The 22,845-nt window shown below is 41.0% G+C and overlaps 1 protein-coding gene and 1 long non-coding RNA gene across 23 annotated transcripts in view; both read left to right on the top strand.

The window, feature by feature from the left end:
- LOC146396078 (uncharacterized) overlaps window positions 1-22,845 on the top strand; it is a 1,511,729-nt gene that overhangs the window by 144,665 nt on the left and 1,344,219 nt on the right. The gene's annotated exons all lie outside the window — the stretch shown is intronic.
- TMEM237 (transmembrane protein 237) lies at window positions 567-21,650 on the top strand. Of its 22 annotated transcripts, none has more exons than XM_021074646.2 (13): window positions 567-685; window positions 2,685-2,716; window positions 3,316-3,326; window positions 4,980-5,036; window positions 7,547-7,684; window positions 9,493-9,613; window positions 10,675-10,832; window positions 13,436-13,559; window positions 14,118-14,309; window positions 16,199-16,272; window positions 17,793-17,886; window positions 18,592-18,713; window positions 21,112-21,650. In XM_021074646.2, the coding sequence occupies exons 1-13, from the start codon at window positions 644-646 to the stop codon at window positions 21,177-21,179; spliced, it is 1,233 nt and encodes a 410-aa protein (XP_020930305.1). In that variant the 5' UTR covers window positions 567-643; the 3' UTR covers window positions 21,180-21,650.

Genomic DNA, 22,845 nt, shown 5'->3' with positions numbered 1-22,845 from the left:
AACGTTATTTTGATCAGAGCTGTAACAATCATTAATTTTCCCCAAAGCTAGTATCTACATTTATGCTTAAATTAGGAAAGAGGAATGGATTTCGGTGGTAGAGACCAATATCTGAGACACCTCCCCCCCCCCCCCATGAGGACGTTATTCCACGAAGGCTGTCTTCCAGCAGCTCTTCCTACTCCTGTATGTCATATCCACACCATCCCCTTACTCCTTCTTAACCTTAAACTTCAAAATATCTGTAGTTTTCCATGTGAAATGAATACTTATTATTTTTCTAAAATGTCTAAACAAAATGAAGAAAATTAAGCCATTATTAACACTTTGGTGAGCCTAGATTTGATTTTATGCTGTGCTTCTTTGGATGGAGGGTAAGCAATGGAAGAAAATCCGAGAATCGCCTGCGTCAACACACACACTCAAACCCCAAGCTAAACTTTGGGCTTGGTGGTTAAATGCGTCTCTGACACCAGGGATTGCGAAGCTTGGCCGCGCGGAGGCGGGCGGAGACCTGGGGAGGCGCCCTAGTCTGGCGCCACCAAGCCCCCGCCTCCCGCAAGTCCGAGAGACCTCTGCATCGCGGGGAAGCAGCCTCGGGCCCGCGGCAGTTGCGCCGAGGCAGCCCGGCGGGCACCAAGCCATGAGGGCCGACTCCGGGCTCGGGGTGGAGGAGGACCACCCGGTGAGCGGTTTAGGGCCCGTCGGCCTCTGCTCCACCCGGGCAGCTACCTCTGGGGTGAGGCGGACGGGATCGAAAGGGGAGAGCCCAGCTCCAGGAGCTCGCGCAGCAGCCCCTTCGGCGCTCACAGGATAGGCTTGGGGTTGGGGTTGGGGTTGGGGGCTGGAAATTCGTCCCAAGGCCGGACCCGAACTCCAAGAATCGGGTGAGGGGGCAGGCGTGAATTTTCCGGGGGCCTGGGTGCGCACGTTGCCATGACGACGCCTCACTTCTCAGCGGCCCCAGCCCTTGCGAGTTTCGGGGGCAGTCGACGAGGCCCTCCTTATTCACGCCCCTCGGAGGGCATTTAGCCGCCCGGGAATGAGATCGCCGTTTGCCAGTGGGGAACTTTCAGTCCTGGTCTTCTCTTACATTCCTGGAACAAATGTCCGCAACCACTTGGGAAATCATGGGGAAAACCGTGATTGCTACCCCGCGCCCGCTGGAGCCTCTCCTCCAGGGCACTTCAGCCCGGACTCCGATGCCCCCTTTAACGCCGGAGTAGACAGAAAAGGCCAGACAGGGTCCCCCACCCCGCTCCCCTTCCTTCCCATCTTGCTGGGAGGAGGCTGTGGGTCCTAGCGGCCTGGACAGCGCAGCCCGATGACGCATTGCGCCTGCGCGGGAGCGGGCCGGGCGGCGGTGAACCCTCTCCCGGGAGCCCACGGCCGCGGGGCATCCCGGATTTAGACAGGATGGGGAAGAAGCAAGTGGTAAGCCAGCTTTAGTTCCTTTTGAGTTTACTTGAGCCACCCACCTTTTGAGGAGCGTAGAGACTGACTTTCTGGATAGATGACACCTCATTTTTGCGGGACTTTTGAAATGTGGAGTTACCCTGTGAACTGAGCCCTTGGTTAGAACGCGGTCCTTAGCATCTTGAGAACAATAGCGCTTTCATGTGACTCTCTTTTTTTCCAGTTGAATTTTAACTGCTGGATAGTGGTAAGACCTTGTCCTAGTGTAGTAGCATTTGTATTAATACATCTTTTGAATGAATGGATAGCGAAATGGGACAATTGTGGAACAAACAATCGGAGTGTTTAAAATTTAACCCTTTTTAGTCAGTATCCTCTGCAAGCAGCTTGAGATACTTGCAACATTAAACTGCATTTTAGACATTTCTGTTGGTATTTTATTTTGAAAAATTCCAGAATGCCACTTAACTGTATTTTTTCTGAACTGCAAACACTTTTCTTTTTCATGTAAAGAAGTTTTTGTAAGTTTTTTTTTTTTTAATGCTTTCTGCCCTAAAATGTGTTCTTTACGCTGTGTTCAGAGAATTTTTTTTTTTTTTAATGTGTTACTCTGTGTCTTAAAAACCTCCATCGGTTTCCTATGGAATTAAAATAGAATCTAAGCTCCTTCCCTTGGTCTTCCTAATTAATCTGCCCATGCTTGGATAACTGCTTTTTCTTTACTGGCTTTCTTTTATCTGGAACTATTTAAGCCCAGTCTCCCCTAAAAGCCTTGTATTTGCTCCCTTTGGTTCCTTTCTTATTCAAATCTCAGCTGTAATATCTCAGAGAGACTTTCCCTAACTAAAGTAATACATATGATCATACACATTACTGTAATAACGTGCATGGTTTTATATATATTTATATATGCATATATATGTATACATACTGATATATGTGTGTATAAATATATTTAATGTTATCTTCTAATACTTAACCACTAGAATGTAATTCCAAAAAAGCAGGCATTTCTCTGTTTTGTTCATTAATGTATCCCTAATGCTTAGAACAGGCCCTGGCCTGTAGATAGTAAGGAATATAGGAAGGAAGGAATTTTTGTAAGAAATTTAGAAATGATAGATCAAATTTAAAATTGCCCATTTGATCCTCATCAGTGCCTCCTGGGCATTAACTGATGAACAGGGCTATCAAAAATGTGAGGTACATGAAGTAAAGATGTTCTAAGGCTTTACTTACAAGCCGTTTTCTTTTTCTGTTCCCCATAGCGTCCTCCACGGGCCCTTCCACCTGTGCCAAGGTAAAAGTAATTTGTAGTAATTTTATTATTGAATTTTAAAAACGTAAAATCAATAAAGTGAAACATATTGAGACTATACCATTACATAATTATGATAATTCAGAAAAGGCTTCCTAAAAATTTAAAGGTGGAAAATACTTGAATTATTGAAATAACAGTTATAATTAAACCTTTTGCATCAAAGATTGAATGTCCACATGTTAGGATAATGGATTCATTCGGAATGTTTTAGTGTCTTGTTTATCAGACTTCTGATCCTCTTTTGTTTGCTAGAATAGTTTCCTCAGAGTTTAAGCCGATTTTAGTCAGTGACAAAATAAGAGTTCTTAATCTGTTCAATCCACTTTATTATTAGACTGAAGGGAGTATGTATATGTAGGTTCAGAAAATATTGGGGTTATTTCGTTAGCCTTATTAAACAGCTTATTATAAATAATAAGCTAGTTTGTAAACTAGCTGAGTTTGTGTGGAAGTTAATTTTATTTTAAATTTGTAATGATTTAAGACAGTTTTCAATATGACCATGTAATAGATTTCTAATTAATAGAGTTTTTCTTTTTGTCTTTGTCCTGATTAAATTTGGTTGGTGTCATGTAAAGTGCTATTCAAGGTGAGTTAGTTCACTCAGTATAAAATTTTCTAAATACAGTATTTGATGTTTGTAAGTTAGTTTGATTTCTTAATTTCCTCTTAAAATTGAATCTGAATAGTATATATTGCTAAATCCTAGTAATCTTCTATGACTACCATTTAACTTTATTTATTTATTTTTGTATTTTTAGGGCCGCACCCAGAACATTTGGAGAGTCCCAGGCTAGGGGTCCAATCAGAGCTGTAGCCACTGGCCTATGCCACAGCCACAGCAACATAGGATCTGAGCTGCATCTGAGACCTACACCACAGCTCACGGCAACACCAGATCCTTAACCCACTAAGCGAGGCCAGGGATTGAACCTGTGTCCTCATGGATGCCAGTCGGGTTCGTTAACCCCTGAGCCACGACGGGAAATCCATGACTACCATTTTAAAATGATGATTGATATATAACAGTAGTTATATGGTCAATATTTGACCTTAAAAATAAAAAAGTATTCATCCCAGACTGGAGTCACCCAGAACATAACTGTTGGTTAAGCTGACAGTTCAATAATAGAGACTATATTTTCTTTCTTTCTTTTTTTTTTTTCATTTTTGGCCACCCTGTGGCGAATGGAGTTCCTGGGCCACGGATGATCAGATCTGAGCTGCAGTTTTGACTGAAGGGGCAGCTGTGGCAACTGTGGATCCTTAACCCCTTGTGCTAGGCCAGGGATCAAATCTGCGTCCCAGCACTCCCTAAACACTGCTGATCCCATTGTGTCACAGCAGGAAGTCCAGACTATATTTTCTTTTGTCTCATTTCATCAGAATAGACTGGGTTATGTCATAGTCGCCACCAAATCTCAGTGACTTAATATGTGGGGTTTTTCTGGTTAAAGCAAAGTCCGTTGCAGCAACAGTCTGGGATAGTTACCTTTCTCTACCTATTCACTAATGACGTAGTGATCCAGGCTACTGCCATGCTGTGGTTCTGCCATCTTAACATGAGGCCCCCTCAATTGCCACAGCAAGGGAAGGGAAAGCTGGATGGTTACTCACTGGGTCTTTCAGTGTTTTGGCCCCAAAATGACATAGATCACTTGCTCATAGCCTATTGGCCAGAACCACTCACAGGCCACACCTAAGTGCATGGGGGCTGGGAAATATAGGGGTGAGTAAATATTTGGTGAGCCCACTTCCTGTCAATAGTTTCCAACATTACTGACCTGCCATGACCTACTGGTACCACTCTTTGGGCTCTCTTTGACTTTGTCAATTTCTTGCATTCTTTTTAAAAAAAATTTTTTTTTTTAGAGTTGCACCTGTGGCATATAGAAGTTCCCAGACTAGGGGTCAAACTGGAGCTGGAGCTGCAGGCCTACGTCACAGCCACAGCAACGCAGGATCTGAGCCACAGCTGTGACCTACACCACAGCTCACGGCAATGCCAGATCCGTAACCCACTGAACGAGGCCAGGGATGGAACCCACATCCTCATGGATACCAGTCGGGTTTGTTACCACTGAGCCACGATGGGAACTCCCTCTTGCCTTCTTTCCCTAATGTATAGAAGTTGGCTGGACCCAGGAAAGAGAGGGAAATGTCTTCCCTACTAAAAGTTGCCTTTTGATGTTCCCTACGTTGAATTTAAGGCAGCCTTTCTGTTATTCTTTCTGTTTTATAGATGATATTCCACTTAGTCGTCCTAAGAAAAAGAAGCCCAGAACAAAAACCATGCTAGGTAAGACCTTGTTCTTTGTCGTCAGGGATCAAAAGTTTTTCCAGGACCTCAGGCATGATAAACATCACAGATCAGGGACAGACAGGGCCCCTGCAGTCCCAGGTCACTGCTGTGTTGAGGATAAAATCACGTTCACTTTGACGCAGTGGGATTCTTGGTGGTTGTCAGAGATAAGGCAGTGAGCGGCCTGAGGAGTATCTAGAAGCATTCCTGGAATAAAGGAATGCCACCCAAGATCTTACTTCCACAACATTCTTGGACTCTTTGAGGTCTTTTATCTATAGATAACACAGTTGTCTTAAGCTATGATTGAGTCCAGATCTCTGAACAGGACATCAGATTTAGAGACATAAGGTTCTTGGATCCCTCGTCTCAATCAGAGAATCTCTACATTAGAACATGAGTCTGAAATTGAGGCTGTATCATCCCGGTATTAAAGCTCCAATAATGATAGCAGACATTGGCACAACATTGTAAATCAACTATACTTTAATAGAAAAAAAAGCTGGGGAAATAATGAGCAAGTTCTAGGAACTCCTTTTTGTCTTTGTTATTCAGTAATAATCCTGGATCTTTTGTCAGGAACATGAACTCAGCACATCCAGAATTTATCATCACTTTCAAAATAAATCAAGTTTTACTTCTCACTTAACAAGTTTCTGTTAATGGACCCCCCCCCCCCCATTCTCCCAGTGGAAACCTCAGAGTGACCTCTGCCTGGTCCTGTCACTCTACTTGCTGCCTCTCATAAGCTTGTTTCTTCTATATCTTTTACATCTCTTCCATTTTCATGTCCAACTAACTGTAGTTAGTTTAGCTCCTTTCTTCTATCTGAGCTATTGAGGTAGCCTCCAACATTGCTCTGTACTTCTAGTTTTCCTTCCACTCTAGCCTGTCCTGTCCACCGCTACTGGATGAGCTTCTGAAAGGTCTTAGCTGATCACCCCTTAACCTGGTCGGAACCATGTGTTAGCTTATCATTGCCTAATGAATGGAGGACTAGATGGTGGGTGGAGGAAAGGAGAAATGGAGATGGATGCCTAGAGAAAGACATCCAGACACGGAGTAAAAAGAAAAGAGAGGCAAAGAGACTTAGATGCACAAAGTCATTGAAATGCTAGGCTCTAAAAATATACTGACAGTTAAATATGAACATGTACATATGGACTTAGGGATCACAGGTCATAGATGCTATAAAGACAGAGTTGAGGGAGCACAGGTTTGGCTCTATCCCAGCTACCAGGTTTTTTTCTTATAAAAAACAAAATCAGTGCTCTAGACCAAAAGGGGGACATGTTGCTAGGCTTTTATTAAATTTATTGTTCAATTAGGTTATTTCAAGTTTTGCACACCTACAATTTGCAGTTCTACATAAAAAAAGTGGGTGGTGAGGAAGAAGAGCTATTTCTATAATAAGATAGATTACTCGCAATGAAACTGCTAGACAAAAGGACCTGTGCATTATTAATATGATAGATTTCTGCCAAATTGCCTTCAAGAGAGCTTTAGTTATCTTCTTGCCACCAAGAGTTTGAGTGTCACAATCGCTAAAGCCTTGACAACGTTGTTCAATATCAGCTGTGAAAACTTTTTTGTCAACCTAGGGGGCAAAGAGTAGCTTATTTTAGTTTCCCTTTCTCTGAATACTAATGAGGTTAAGCATCTTTCATTTGTTTATTCGCTCATTTGTATTTCTTTCTTTTTTTTTTTTTTTTTTTTTGTCTTTTATCCTTTTTAGGGCTGCACCCATGGCATATGGAGGTTCCAAGGCCAGGGGTCCAATCGGAGCTGGAGCCAGAGCAACATCAGATCCGAGCTGCGTCTGCAACCTACGCCACAGCTCACAGCAATGCTGGATCCTTAACCCACTGAGCAAGGCCAGGGATCAAACCTGCAACCTCATGATTCCCAGTCGGATTCATTTCTGCTGCGCCAGGACAGGAACTCCCTGTATTTCTTCTTTTGTGAAAAAAAACAGGCGAGGAAATGCAGTAAAGTAGAATTTAGATCTGCTAAAAATCTGTTCAAAGATGTGATGAGGAGAGAGATTGAAATGAGTGATCAGATGACAAGCTCTCTAAGTTACCTGTTAACTCCAGGTATCCATGATGACTTCATCATGTGTCAGTTTGTTAATGAAGGACTAAAACTGTATGGAGGCTGATAATTCTCAAGGCCTAAGACAAGTGAGAGAGTCCCTAGGGTGACAGTTTCTATTATGTTTTCACCTTTTTGGAAGTTCTTAAGCAGCTTTCCTCTTCCTCTTCTTTTGTTCTTTTTAGCCCCCTGGGTTTTTTTCTTCCTCAGTCTTCTGTGTTCCCTCATTTATTTCTTTTCTCAACTTAAAGCCCAGAGTTCGGGTGAGGAGGAAGGAAATCAAGATTTGATGCACAATTAATTCTGTAAGAGAGGAGGTTATTATATAGGAAACATTCCAGTTCCCCCTTTTCCCATCTTTTTAGGACTTGATAATCTCTGCTCAGGTTATCCCAATTTTTTCCACTCTGCAGCTAGTGCTTCTTCAGAAGGCCTTGATCAGACTGCCGTTCAGAGGCCATCTGAGGGCAGTGAGCCACCAACTAAAGACCCTGTGGAACATCCAGAAGCTCCTGTTCAAAAGAGACAGAAGAAGACGAGGCCACCCCTTGGTACGTAAGGTTGTGAGAGCAGTTGTGATTTGCGAGTATGATTAAAAACCTGTCTGTTTCTGTTTTCCCCACTCATATCCCATTTTTTTTTCCTTTTTTTTTGCTTAACATTTTTATTCCTAGAGTAACTCCAATGGGTTAAGTCAAAAATACTTTAGAGGATTTCTTTTGATCGTATATGTACAAATTATTAGAGAAGGAGTACAAATTCAGAACAAAAACATAAAGTATAGCTCTTGATATGTGTACAGATTTAGTATGTTATGAAATGGACATTGAGATTAAGGGTAAAAGGATAGATTCGGTATTAACAATAATTTAATGAAGCAACAGCCAACATTTTTTGAATCTTGCTATTTCCCAGGCACTCTTCATTCACAAGGTAAACATAATATTGTATCATTTATTTTGCTTATCAAATTGGCAGTGCTTTTTAAGAATTATGCAATCCAAAAAGTGCCAGAGCCAGGGATTGAATCTGAGCCGCAACTCTGACCTACACTGTGGCAACGCTGGATCCTTTTAACTTACTGTGCTGGGCAAGGGGATCAAACTCATGCCTCTGCAGCAACCCAGGCCACTGTAGTCAGATTCTTAACCCACTGTACCACAGTGGAAACTCCCTATAAGTGTTTCTTAAAATAGAACTCTAAGGGCTTTGAGGGATTGCAGGGAGCCATCACTTGTATTTCGAGATAGGAAGAGTTTCTTATGGGTTAGAGGCTCCATTGACTTGCTTGAACTTAATACCTTGTGTGCAGAAAAGAGTTATAGCACAGCAAGCCTGCACCTGCTCTCCTTGGAAAGGCCTGCTTGTAAAGTTGCCTCTTACCTGGCATCTGGGAACTTGACTGGTAAGCAGTTCCCTACACTGACATGAAGTCTTCCCTAAATTACCAGGGTGGCTCACTGTGCATTTTTGCACAGTGTTATTTATGCTGAACCCCTGCTTTCCTTCTGGGAGTCTGGAATTTGGGTATGTGTTTTGCAGAGGGTGCCCATGTGATCACCCCCAGTAAAAACCCCAAGTGCTGAGTGGCTTTGAGCCTCCCTGGAAAAGAGAGCAACATGTGTAGTCACAACTTGTTGCTGGAGGAATGAGCACATTCTGTGTGACTCCATTGATAGAGGACTTTTGGAAGCTTGTACCTGGTTTCTTTTAGACTTTGCTCCCTAAGCTTTTTCTTTTTGCTGATTTTGCTTTATGTCCTTTCCCTGTAATAAACCATAACTGCAAGTGTAAATGGCTTGTGAGTCTGGAAGTCCTTCGAGTGAATCATAGAGCTTAGAGGTAAACCTAGAGATCTCTGACACACTCTGGGTGTTGGATTACTTAATTTTTTCCATATTGTTTGGCATTGCAATTTCAAATTTTCTGTTGAGTGTTTAGAGGTGTAATTTTTTTTTTCTTTTTATGGCCACACCCATGACATATGGAGATTCCCAGGCTAGGGGTCCAATCAGAGCTGCAGCTGTCAGCCTTCGCCACAGCCACAGCAACGCAGGATCCGAGCTGTGTCTGCTACCTACACCACAGCTCACAGCCACACTGGATCCCTAACCCACTGAGTGAGGCCAGGGATCGAACCCACAACATCATGGTTCCTAGTTGGATTCGTTTCTGTTGTGCCATGATGGGAACTCCTAGAGGTGTAAAATTTTAAAAGTTAAAAATTTGTAAGATGGTGAAAAAAATTGGGGGCCAATTAAAAAAATTCTTAAAGTTCTTTTGTCTTACAGAAGTCTTGTACATTACTTTTCTTTTTGCAATCCTGGTAATTTGAAAACTTAATCTATTTTATTTTCAGAAGTGGAGAGTACCTTTAGCCAGAAGAAGAGATCTAGTCCATCTTTATTACCAAATGAAAATTGTGTCAACATGGAGCCAGCCGAAGAGCCAGTTATTCAAAAACCTCGAAGGAAGACAAAGTACAAATTTATTTGTCCTTCTAAATATTCTCCAGAGAGAATGGTAGTTTCTAAGCCTTATTAAATACTTATAGTTATGTATCTATACGATAAGTAATATTACAAAAATATCAATTAAGGATAAATTTGGAAAGACTAAACCCACTGAGAAAAGTGAAATGTATTTAAATAAAAAATTTCAGGAACTGTCTTCAAAAGGGGGCACAAGTAAAAGATTTTATATAAGTAGTAAAAAAACTGCTTATTAAAGATATTAAAATTGTAGGTATTGGAGGTTCCCACTGTGGCTCAGCAGTAACGAGCCCAACTAGCATCCATGAGGAGGTGGGTTCAATCCCTAGCCCTGCTCAGTGGGTTAAGGATCTGGTGTTGCCGTGAGCTATGGTATAGGTCACAGACGTGGCTTGGATCTGGCATTGCTGTGGCTGTGGTGTGGGCCATTATCTACAGCTCTGATTTGACCCCTAGCATGGGAGTTTCCGTATGCTGCAAATGCGGCCCTAAAAAGCAAAAAAAAAAAAAAAAAAAAAAAAATTACAGGTACTAAATTAAAAATTAAAGGTATTGAAGATATTAAAAATTAATAAAGAGGCTATTATTTATTTTCTCATGTTAACAATTCAAATTATGATTATTTTAGGAATACATAAAAATGTGTATTTTAGGATAAGAAATTAAATCTCAGATAAGATCGAGTGGTACACTTTCAAGAAGTATACTAGAAGTTATGTAACACTATTGTTTGTATTTGGAAATGACCCTTCATATAGTAATCAGTATGATATAGAATCATATAATTTTAAGTCTGTAAAGAACCTTATAAATCTAGTTCCAGTCAGTTTATTTTCCAGATGAGAAAACTTAGGAAATATAGGTGACCACAGAAATATAGGTGACCTGCTCTTTGTAAGTAACACTTAATAACTGATCCATTTGAGTAAAAATCTAATTTCTTGATTCCAAGTCCAGGGCTCTTTCCACTAAACTCACAGGCGCCTCCTTGTTTGGGTCTGTTAAAAGTCATTAATCATCCATTTTTCTTACATTCTCTCTGACCCCAGGAAAACTCAGCCAGTGGAATTACATTATGCCAATGAACTAGGAGTAGAAGATGAAGATGTAATTACTGATGAGCAAAGGGGTCCAGAGCAACCGTCCATGTTCACTGCCCCCACTGGCACCAGCCAGCCTGTAGGCAAAGTGTTTGTGGAAAAAAGCCGTGAGTAGTTCCTTGTTCTGGAACATGAGCTCTTTAAGAATTATGCAAGGGTATCCTTTGACCTAGAAATTATACTTCTGGAAATCTGAATTAAGGAAATAAACCAAAATATGGATAAAACTTTGTATGAAAAGCTTATCATCCCATGGTTATTCATGAGGGGAAGAAACTGGAAACAACCTAGATATAAAACAGGAAGGGCGTGATTTCGGTCAGTTATGGCATATCTACACAATGAAATCTTCTGCACCGCTGAAAATGTGTTTAGGGAGAATTTTTCATTTCATGGGAAGATTCTAAGAAAAGTTACTCGTTACACACAGAGTTTGATTTCTGCTATAAAAATGCATAGGACAAAAGACTGGAAGGAAATACATTCAAAATATTAATGCCAGTTGTTTCTGGGTTATGAGATTATGGGTAATTTTTTAAAAATCTCCCTCTACCCCCCCCCCCATTTCTTTATTCTTTATTGTACTTTACCACTTCTCTGCAGTTGGTAGTGGTATTGGTGGTAGAACAGGTAATGATATAAGTGCTCCAAATAAGACGAAATACATGATGGTATTGCCATATTAAATAAGAAGTACAACATTATAGCTGTATGCTCTTTTGGGAACTAGTTCTGGCATTGTTTAGCAAGCATTGATCATAAGACTGCGTTTGCAGTGTTTAAGAAAAATCTACAGAGAGCATGATCATGATTATAAACTGTTCCCATGGATAGGCTATGGATATGTGCCTAAAAAACTCATCTGAAATGTAGATGGGTTCTTAAAATATTCAATTTAGATTTTACAGAAATTGTTTTAGAATTCTGATTCCGTAAGAGCCCACCTAAGGGATCTTGGAGTTGAGAAACCTGTGATCTGGAAAGGCTGATTCACCCAGGGTCTCACAGTTAGGTAATGCAGAACTGGGACTCAAACCAATGTTTTAAGACTTCTAGTTAAGGGCTTTTACTAGCATAACATGTGGCCATTTAATTTACTTCAGTCTATTTTCAAGCAGTATCACTCAATCCTCATTTTTATTCTTGCTTCTCTGAGCACAGAAACTTCCATACTAGAGTAACTGACCATACAAGGCACTAATTATTTGTCCAGAAGTTGCTTTTTCTTTGGGGGAAAATTAGGTATCACCCCCCTGTCTTTCCTCCTCCAAAGTACCTGACAGCCAGTTTTGGCAAGGATAATGGAAATGGAAGCTTCCCTACTTTGTGAGGGCCACTTGTGGACTGGCAGATAAACGAGAAGGCACCTGCTCGGCAGCAGTAAAGGGATAAGGCTCTGTTCATAGTGCTGTAGAGCTGACACCTGAGCCGATACTTTCCATGGGAATCTTTTTAAGTATATGAAACAGCCCATCTCTTTTCTGTCATCACAGAATGCCATGCAACACACACTGGCATCTTTTTTAAGAAATTTAATGTGTTTCCAAATATTGACTTACTTTATGGTGTTGAAATTTAAACTTTAATACTTGTAAAATCTCTAATTATAGTTTTTTAGACTACATCACATTAAAGGTTTTCAGACTTTGTTCTGAGTTGCAAGTTCATTATTGTCTTTCATCAAATATGCTTGATTTCTAAGACTGTTACTTTATCATCTATTTTGGATGGAGAAGATAGCACATGGTCATTATATTTTATTTTTCTTAGAAATAAAACAGTAATATGTTTATCTCTAATCATCAGGGAAATGCAAATCAAAACCACAATGAGATATCACCTCACATCTTTTAGAATGGCTGTTACCAAAAAGAACACAAATAACAAATGTTGGTAAGGATGTGGAGAAAAGGGAACCCTCCTGCATTGTTGGTGGGAATGTAAATTGGTGCAGCTACTGTGGAAAAAAGTATGGAGGATTCTCAAAAACTAAAAATAGAACTAGCATATGACCCAGCAATTCCACTCCTGGGTATATATCCAAAAAAAGAAAAACCACTAATTTGAAAAGATATATTCACCCCATTGTTCATAGCAGCATTATATACTATCGCCAAGGCATGGAAGCAACCAAAGTGTCTATCAGCAGATGAAAGGATAAAAAGATATTGTGTATGTATGCAATAGAATCCTAGTTAGCTACAAAAAGGAATGAAATTTTGCCATTTGTAGCAACATGGATGGACTAAGTGAGATAAGTCAGACAGAAAGACAAATTCTGTGTGATATCACTTATATGTGGAATCTTAAAAAAAATACAACAGACTAAGTGAATAAAAGAAACAAAGAAGCAGATTCACAGGTATAGAGAACAAACCAGTAGGGAAAGGGAAGGGGGAGGAGCAATATAGAGGTAGGGGATTAAAAAAAAAAAGGTTATCATGGGATTATATGAAATTGTGTGTGAAACTTTTGAAAATTGGAAAGTACATTAGAATTTAAAGAATTGGTTGAGCAGTCATAAAAGTGCTATTTTTTAGCAACCAAAAGAACAGAGCCCTCTGAAATAAGGACTGAATCGGGGAGAATTTTTAGGTAGGAAAACAGTAAAATATCAGTCTCAGTCTGAGGGTTCTGAAATATGCAATAGTAAAAGGACGGCCAGGGTTCCCTCTTGCTAACGGCTTGTTATTGTGTATGGGATTCTTAGGGCGATTCCAGGCTGCTGATCGGTCAGAGCTGATAAAGACCACAGAAAAGATAGATGTGTCAATGGACATGAAGCCTCCCTGGACGACCAGAGATGTTGCCCTGTCAGTGCACCGGGCTTTCAGGTGGCTGATTTTGTTGGAAATGTTCCATAATTTTTTTTTTTTGTCTTTTGTTGTTGTTGTTGCTATTTCTTGGGCCGCTCCCGCGGCATATGGAGGTTCCCAGGCTAGGGGTTGAATTGGAGCTGTAGCCACCGGCCTACGCCAGAGCCACAGCAACGCGGGATCCGAGCCGCATCTGCAACCTACACCACAGCTCACGGCAACGCCGGATCGTTAACCCACTGAGCAAGGGCAGGGACCGAACCCGAAACCTCATGGTTCCTAGTCGGATTCGTTAACCACTGCGCCACGACGGGAACTCCCATAATTTTTTTTTTTTTTTTTTTTAAAGTATTGATTGGTACTGGTAACAAAGGCGACAACTTAAAACAGTGGGTGGGTATATTTTTTAAACTTTGGCGTTAAATGATTTGCCTATCAGTGTAGTAAAAAAGAAAAACTTGTTTTTACTTTTTGTGAAGTGTTAAATTTCATTCTTCCACGTGAAGCGATTTGAAGAATGTTTTAGCCTTTTACTTTAGTAGTTCATGTATAATAATGAAACCCTTCTCCATTCAGGATGGTTGGTCTCTTTTCTCATGGCTTCTTGGCTGGCTGTGCTGTGTGGAATATTGTTGTGATATATGTTCTCGCAGGAGATCAGCTTTCTGACTTCTCAAACCTTCTGCAACAATACAAAACCTTAGCATATCCATTCCAGAGTCTTCTCTACTTGCTTTTGGCTCTAAGTACAATTTCAGCTTTTGACAGGTAAGACTATGGGGACTGCAGATCCCACTAACTTGGGATTAGGAGGAAGTATTGAGCAGAATGTGCTCCTGATTGTGACATTTTCAAAATAGAATTATAGGGAGTTCCATAGTGCTTAGGACTTGGTGCTTTCACTGCTGGGGCCCAGGTTTAATCTGTGGTCTGGGAACTGAGATCCCACTGAAGCCAAAAAAGAATTATAGGATATTAATGTTACTTTGATTTTTTTTTCTTTTTATGGCCCCATCTGCAGCATATAGAAGTTCCTGGGCTAGAGGATAAAATCAGAGCTGCAGCTGAAATATATGCCATAGCCATGGCAACACTAGATCCGCACCACATCTGTGACCTACACCGAAGCTTGCCTCAATGCCAGATCCTTGACCCACTGGGCAAGGCCAGGGATCGAACCTGCATCCTCATAGAGACATTGACAGCTTGCATCGATGCCAGATCCTTAACCCACAGAGCCACAACAGGAACTCCTATTTTGATTTTTTCATAAAAGCTGTTGTGGCTCAGTGGATTAGGAAGCCAACCTACTATCCATGAGCATGTGATCCCTGGCCTTGCCCAATATGTTAAGGATCTGGCATTGCCACAGTCTGCAGCGTAGGTTGCAGATGCAGCTTACATCCAGTGTTGCTGTGGCTGTGGTATAGGCCGGCAGCTGCAGCTCTGATTCAACCACTAGCCAAGAAACCTCCATATGCTGCAGGTGTGGTCATAAAAAGAGAGAGAAAAAAAAGCCACTTTGTTTTTGTTTTGCGGGTGGGAGGATGGAACTACTGTGAGCAAAAACATCCCCTAAAGGCTTAGCCCATTTTAGCATCACCTCTAAGTCTAAAATTTCATATAATACAATCAATTTGAAAAGTCCCAAATATCTTCCAACTGCACTGATTCAGGTATAGACAAGTCTCTGGGTATTGTATTGGTTTCCCAGGGCTGCCGTCACAAAGTACTGCAAACTAGGTGGCTTAAAACAATGGTTTATTCTCTCACGGTTCTGGAGTCTAGACGTCTGTAATCAAGATGTCAGCAAGGTTGGTTCCATTTGGAGAGCTCCAAGGGAAAGTCTCTTCCGTGCCTCTCCTCTAGCTCCCGGTGGTTGCTGGCAGTCCTTGGTATCCTTGCCTCATAGATGCATCACTCCAGTCTCTGCTTCTGTTGTCACATGGTGGTCTTCCTGTGTCTCTGGATCTGTGTCTCTTCTCTTAAGGACACCAATTAGGGCCCGTTGTAATGGTATCATGTTAACTTGATCACATCTGCAAAGACCCTGTCTCCAAATAAGGTCACATTTGGAGTTCCCATCATGGCTCAGCGGTTAACAAACCCAACTAGCATCCATGAGGATGCGGGTTCAATCCCTGGCCTCGCTCAGTGGGTTAAGGATCTGGGTGTGGCTTGTGGTGTAGGCCAGCAGCTGTAGCTCTGATTCAGCCCCTAGCTTGCGAACCTCCATGTGCTGGGGTGCAGCCCTAAAAAGAAAAAAAAAATAAGGTCACATTCACAGGTACCAGGGTTTAGGAGGCCAGTATATCTTTTGGGGAACACCATTCAACCCATTAAGGAAAACCACAACTTATAACCTAATGATATGGGTCATAGAAAGAGGTAGAATCTAATGATGTTTGCAGATCAAGTTTAATTTGTTTGTTCTTCACTCTAAAGGAATGATAACTAAAACAGTCTCCTACTTAACTGTTTTGTGGCTTTTGTAAATTAGATTTTCCTTTGTGCACGTTAAGTATAAACTGTAGCTACTTAAAGCTTAGCAATAGACAATATATGTGACAGCATTAAAATAGAGAAGGAAGAAACTGTAGTCCAGAGAGTATAGTTTGTAAGAAGTTTACAAATTTAAAAGGTTTTGTATTTTCTAGGATTGACTTTGCTAAAACATCAGTAGCAATCCGAAATTTTCTTGCCCTGGATCCAACAACTTTAGCATCTTTCTGTGAGTAAATTGTTTAATTTGATAACTGTGTAACTTTGAACCAGGAAAAATATAATTTTATCTTAAATGGATTTTATATTATTGCTATAAACACTACTTATTAGATATTCAATGGAATTTGTAATTAAAAAACTGGGAGTTCCTGTTGTAGCGCAGTGGAAATGAATCCGACTAATCACCATGAGGTTGTGGGTTTGATCCCTAGCCTCGCTCAGTGGGTTAATGATCCAGCATTGCTGTGAGCTGTGGTGTAGGTAGCAGACAAGGCTCGGATCCCGCATTGCTATGGCTGTGGTGTAGGCCGGCAGCTGTAGCTCTGATTCGACCCCTAGCCTGGGAACCTCCATGTGCCATGGGTGCGGCCCTTAAAAAATGAAAACCATGGTAGGCATAATTTTGACTTTTTTTTTTGGCTCCACCTGCCAAAAGTAGGCAAAAGTTCCCAGGCCAGTGATCAAACCTGTACTGTAGCAGTCACCTGTACCATGCAGTGACAATGCCAGATATGTAACCCACTTAACCCACAAGGGAAGTCCAATAGAATTATTATTCAATGGGGGTATCTAAGTAACTTTTAAAAGTTTGTTACTCTGTATTACTTAATGTTAAACTTTTGTGTTTTCTACTTATATTAAAAAGCTTGAGCTGATATAGCATTCCAGTAACAAATACCATTCTATGTCTTTTTTTTATAATTGGGAATAAATTTTGTTCTAATTATTTTTTTAATTAAGTTAAATTTAATTTATTTATTTTGTCTTTTGTCTTTTTAGGGCTGTGCCCACAGCATATGGAGGTTTCCAGGCTGGGGTCTAATTGGAGCCACAGCTGCCGGCCATAGCCACAGCCATGCCAGATCTGAGCAGTGTCTGTGACCTGAACCACACCTCATGGCAATGCTGGATCCTTTACCCACTAAGCAAGGACAGGGATCGAACCCGCAACTTCATCGTTCCTAGTCAGATTAGTTTCCACTGCGCCACGACGGGAACTCCTGTTCTAATTACTGAAACCAATTTTAGGACCTTGAGTAAGTCATTTGATTTCTTAAAAGGTCTTCTAGATTCTTATCAGCCTAATGATGAAATAACATCTTGGAGTTCCCATCCTGGCGCAGCAAAAACGAATCTGACTAGGAACCATGAGGTTGTGGGTTAGATCCCTGGTTTCACTCAGTGGGTTAAGGATCCACCGTTGCCATGAGCTGTGGTGTAGGCTGGCAGCTGTAGCTCCGATTTGATCCCTAGCCTGGGAACCTTCATGTACTACAGGTGCAGCCCTAAAAAGCAAAAAAAAAAAAAAAAAAAAAAAAAAATAGCATCTCAAAACTCAAAAGACCCTTCTCTACCTATATTCTTAAAAAATAATGTCAAACTAACTATCCAGGATATTGAAATTGATCAAATGAATTTTTTATATCATCATTCCCCAAAGTACAGATTATTTTTGACCTTAATCTATAAAATCAAAATTAACTGGGTTGTTAAAAATACGTTATTAATAATTTGTCTTTTTCTCAGTGTACTTCACTGCTCTTATATTATCTCTGAGTCAGCAAATGACGAGTGACAGAATCCACCTTTACACACCTTCTTCTGTTAATGGTAGCCTCTGGTAAGAATTCGCAATAGCATTTGTCATTGTTGATGGTAATAACAGCAACAATGGGAGTACTGTTACTATTCCGATTCTTTTACTCTTTTACTTGTTTTCCTCTGTAAATATTTTTCCTCTGAAAGCCCTGTTTTTGATTCCAAAATTATGGCAACCCCCCTCCTTGTCATTCCCTTGGTTAATGGGTAACTGTTATTACATACTCCATTTTTAAAGAAATGTCTTCTTTTTACAAATCTATTTTAAATCTCCTAAGTTACGATTTAAAAATAAACCATTACGTGATGGGGGAGCCTGATACCCCAGCATAGAGATGGAGTGGGCACCTGGGAGAGAGTTCTCAGAAAACCAAGGGTATAGAAGGAGAGCAGACCCAGGTGAGTCCGCCTCCTCAGGTTCATGGCCAACCATGAGGGGGCGGGCTGTCTTCCCTCACTGGGAAGAGGGGCACTCTTTTTTGAGAGAGTGGCTAGGGGGCATTAGGTAAAGAAAGATTGAACAGTAGCACTGTGATAGTTCTGCAACCTTTGAACCTTTGTTCTCCTGATACATATGATGCATCTAACAGGGAAATTCCATATTATTTTGTGCCTGTTTTTCCTCTAGGTAAGGAGTGCTAATTTTTTTTTAAGTTTATAAAATGGATATATTTGGATATATCGACCAAAATGAAGACATTTCTAATGAGTATTTCTGTCCTTTTAGGGCAGAAGGAATTGAGGAGCAGGTTCTCCAGCCATGGATTGTGGTGAATCTGGTGGTGGCCCTTCTGGTGGGATTATCTTGGCTGTTTTTGTCTTATAGACCTGGCATGGATCTTAGTGAAGGTATTCAAGAAAAAAAATAGAATATCATGAAATCGTCTGTAATGACTTTGTAAATCTCTTTTGTAATGAATGTAGCTTGTAATAGTCCAATCACTTAAAATAACACAAGAAGAGTAATAATAGAGTGGTGAAACAGAGTGCTGAGAGAAGCAGGGTGGAGTATGTAGGAGAGCTGGATTCCCAGAGTCTTATTCTTTTTTTTTTTTTTTTTTTTTTTTTTGGCCTTTTCTAGGGCCGCATCCACGGCATATGGAGGTTCCCAGGCAAGGGATCCAATCGGAGATGGTAGCTGCTGGCCTATGCCACAGGCACAGCAACGCGGGATCCTTAACCCACTGAGCAAGGCCATGGATCAAACCCACAACCTCATGGTTCCTAGTCTGATTCGTTAACCACTGAGCCATGCCTGGAACTCTGGGTCCCAGAGTCTTAACAGGGGGCTTCTGTAGTCTGTCCACATATTTTGAATTTATTTCTTCTTTTGGAACCCTTCAGGTATTTTATACCAAATCTTAACTTCCCTTCCTCTCTCTCTCTCTCTCTTTTTTTTTTTTTTGTCTTTTGGCCTTTCCTAGGGCCGCTCCCACGGCATAGGGAGGTTCCTAGGCTAGGGGTCCAATCGGAGCTATGGCCGTGGGCCTACGCCAGAGCCACAGCAACGCGGGATCTGAGCCACGTCTGCGACCTACACCACATCCCATGGCAACACGGAATCTTTAACCCACAGAGCAAGGCCAGAGATCGAACCTGCAACCTCACGGTTCCTAGTTGGATTTGCCAGCCACTGAGCCACGACGGGAACTCCTCTTGGCCTCTTTTTGATCAAAGTATCTCAATTTGGCATAAGTCATCCATCATCTCTTAGCCTCTGTTAGACATGTATTCAAGTGAATTTGTTCTCACCTCCTCCTCCGCCTTCACAAATTCTTCACCAGTCATTGTCATTTAGTGCACCCAGGGTGAAGCGAGATTTACTAATCTCTGGTCCCCAGGCCCTTCTTGGAACACCTGAAGAGGAAGAATCACATTGCAAACTGCTAGTCCTTCAGCACTGTTTTAGGAACCGTGTAGTACTGGTATTGTAAGGTTGTATTTCCTGGGCAGATGGTCCACAGTTTTACCTTTGAATCGCTTTGATATTTTCTGGACTTCGGTTATTATTTTATTCTTAATTTGTTTAACATTCTGAGCATTTAACTGCAGTCTGATCAACTGATTACAGCCTTTGTTTCAGAAGTCTTGGAATTGAGAATCTTTCCAATATTTCCATTTGTAAAAACCAGAACAAAAAAATATAATCTTTTTGTATATATTCGTTCATGTACCTTTTCTTATGTTGTTTCACTCATTATTCCTTTTGACATACTAAAGTGTTTTTAAAAATCTTCTTAGGCTGGAGTTCCCATCGTGGCTCAGTGGTTAACGAATCCAACTAGGAACCATGAGGTTGTGGGTTCTATCCCTGGCCTTGCTCAGTGGTTTAAGGATCCAGCGTTGCCGTGAGCTGTGGTGTAGGTCGCAGATGTGGCTCAGATCCCACGTTGCTATGGCTCTGGCATAGACTGGAGGCTACAGCTCTAATTGGACCCCTTGCCTGGGAACCTCCATATGCTGCAGGTGCAGTTCTAAAAAAGATAAAAAGACCAAAAAAAAAATCTTCTTAGGCTTTAGGTATTTTGCTGTTTTCCTTTTATTCCATATTGTTTTTAGTCAAAGATTTTTTTCATCTAATGCTTACATCTGGGGACTTTATTAGATTCCCAAGATTTCCTTTTTTTTTAATATTTCTTGGTATTTTAATGTCGGTGTTAAGTAACAGTTTAAATGTAGAATTATATATCAATGCTAAGTAATAGTTTAAATGTAGAAATGTCAATTAGTAACATTCTGCGCTGTGGTTGGGATTGAAGCTGCCCCCACCTGGCTTGCGCAGTTATTCAGTCTAAATCGCAAAGCGTGTGTTACTTACTGAGTATTTCCAGAACGCAATTCTCTTTTAGGGCCACGTGAATCAAATAACATTTCTATGTGGATTAAAAAAAGCAAATATAAAATGAGGATGATAACACTCGCTTTTAGGGTTGTTATAGTGATGAAATGAGGTAACATGTTCACATATCCTGGCACTCGTGTTAGGTCCAGGTCCTCCTCTATGTCTGCGTCCTACATTTTAGGTTAAAATGATCTCTATTAGAATTAGACCTCTTAGCTGGTTAATGATCCCAGATTCTCTGAACGGCTTAAATTTCCTGGTAAGAGTTCTTACTTGAACATGAGGGCTTTCTATTATCATATAATATGTCAATGTTTTAAGAGACTGTTTATAACTAAGCTATAAAACTCTTTCTGAGGTACTGGCAAACCGTGTTGAGTCTGATTTGTTCATTTTCTCTCCCAGAGCTGATGTTCTCCTCTGATGTGGAAGAATATCCTGATGAAGAAAAAGGAATCAAAGCCTCTTCATAGTGCCAGCTCATCTTCAGAGGAATGACCCAGTATTTAGAATTTTTCCCATTCTTGTTTTAAATGTATTTTTGTAAGATATGTATGGATGTATTTGGAATCGATTTTTTGATTATATAATACAGAACACTTTCTCAGGATTATGGAAAATGTTACAATTGTGTCTGCAGCTTATACTCAAATATTAATGTCTGTAGCATTATCATCCTAATGACAAAGGAGGTAATGAGCTAGAAATCAGCAGGCGAGAATGTTTATTTCCTGTTTTCTCAAATTAGTTGCATTTATAATCATTATCTTTAAAAGCACTAGTACGGTGCTTTTTAAAAAGCCATAGCTTTAGTATTACAAAATATCTATCAGGTTTAAACAGAAATTTAGGGAATAAGGAAGGACAGGGGGAAGACCTTTATTATTTATTTTTGTTGTCTCCTTACTGAATAAATTGAAATATGAAATTTGTCTTTTTTGAAACTGGCTCAGTGGTTGTGTATCATGTAATTAGGATCATGTAATTTAGCTTGAAAGGTGTTTTACTTCATGGCTAAAAAGGAAATACAACTTTTGTTTGAAAAGTTTTATAACCGTTAATGTTCGTTTCCCTTTAAGACCTGTACCAGTGGGTTCCTATATCTGGTTGACCATCAGAATCATTTAGGGAGCCTTAAAAAGCATATACAGCAAAAGAGAAGCTGAGTGGCCCCCAAACGCAGGAGAATAAAGGAGAGGCCTATGCGCTTACTAAGCTAACACTCAGTTGGCCTGTGCAGACCCTTCCCCCTGCCTCTTTTTTTACAGGACAGAGAGGATGAGCAGAAACCCCCCATGCCTATTCCCAAGCTCTTTGTCAGAGATCTTTGTCTGTCACGGACACCTAACTCTTCAGGTGGGTCCTGCCCTGGAAGAGCTCTCTTCAGGGCTGTATCTCCTGGTACCTCACTGCTATGAGACCTGGAGCCCAAGACAATGATAGGACTCACCGAGGGAAAAGGTGTCTCAGAGGCTCTCTAGCACCTCAATAAAACTTGGGGCTGCCCTGATTAGCAGCCACTGGATGTTGTGGAGCAGAAGAGGACGGACACGTCCATGATGGAGGATGGGTGGCTCTCGGGTCTGCCTTTGGTCTTAACACCACACTAGGACCATCTTGCTGTCTGTAGGCTGGAGCTGCTGAAAAAGAAATTCCCCCTCCGGTCCCAGAACTGTGAACCTGCTGGCAATCCTGAAGTCATCCTGACTGCCGGTGCAGGAGTTCGTGGTCCTCCCTGTCAGCAAATTCAGGGAAGCCATGCTCATTAGAGCCGAAGCTTACTACACCTGAACAGTGTTGTCAAGGAGAAATATGAGAGAACCAATGTGGGGGATTGTGGTAGCCTGAATAATGTCCCCCCTAAAGATGTCTGTGTTCCAGTCTGTGAAATCTAGTGAAGCTGTACAAATCTTTCTTCAAGGAAAACACAGTGGTGTCTGTCCCATAACCTTTGGCCATGATGAGTGGGAAACTTGGAGGAAGTTCATTGCTAATGTGTCTCCATGGTTGGCTGAAAACCATAATTTTTCTTACCTTTGCCCATGCATCACATGTTGGGTAGAGAGATATGCTTAGTAGAGCTTCTGAGGTATTCTAGGCAACATCCCTAGTGGGGGTTTTGTCATTGTTTTGGGGGGT

This window comes from Sus scrofa, chromosome 15, assembly GCF_054392235.1.
Source record: "Sus scrofa isolate SSC_HxYL_T2T_F1_AM1 chromosome 15, Sscrofa_HxYL_maternal_Yorkshire_Landrace_v2.0, whole genome shotgun sequence".
Lineage (NCBI taxonomy): Eukaryota > Metazoa > Chordata > Mammalia > Artiodactyla > Suidae > Sus > Sus scrofa.
Note: the sequence above shows the minus strand (reverse complement) of the source record. Positions and strands in the feature narration are given on the sequence as shown.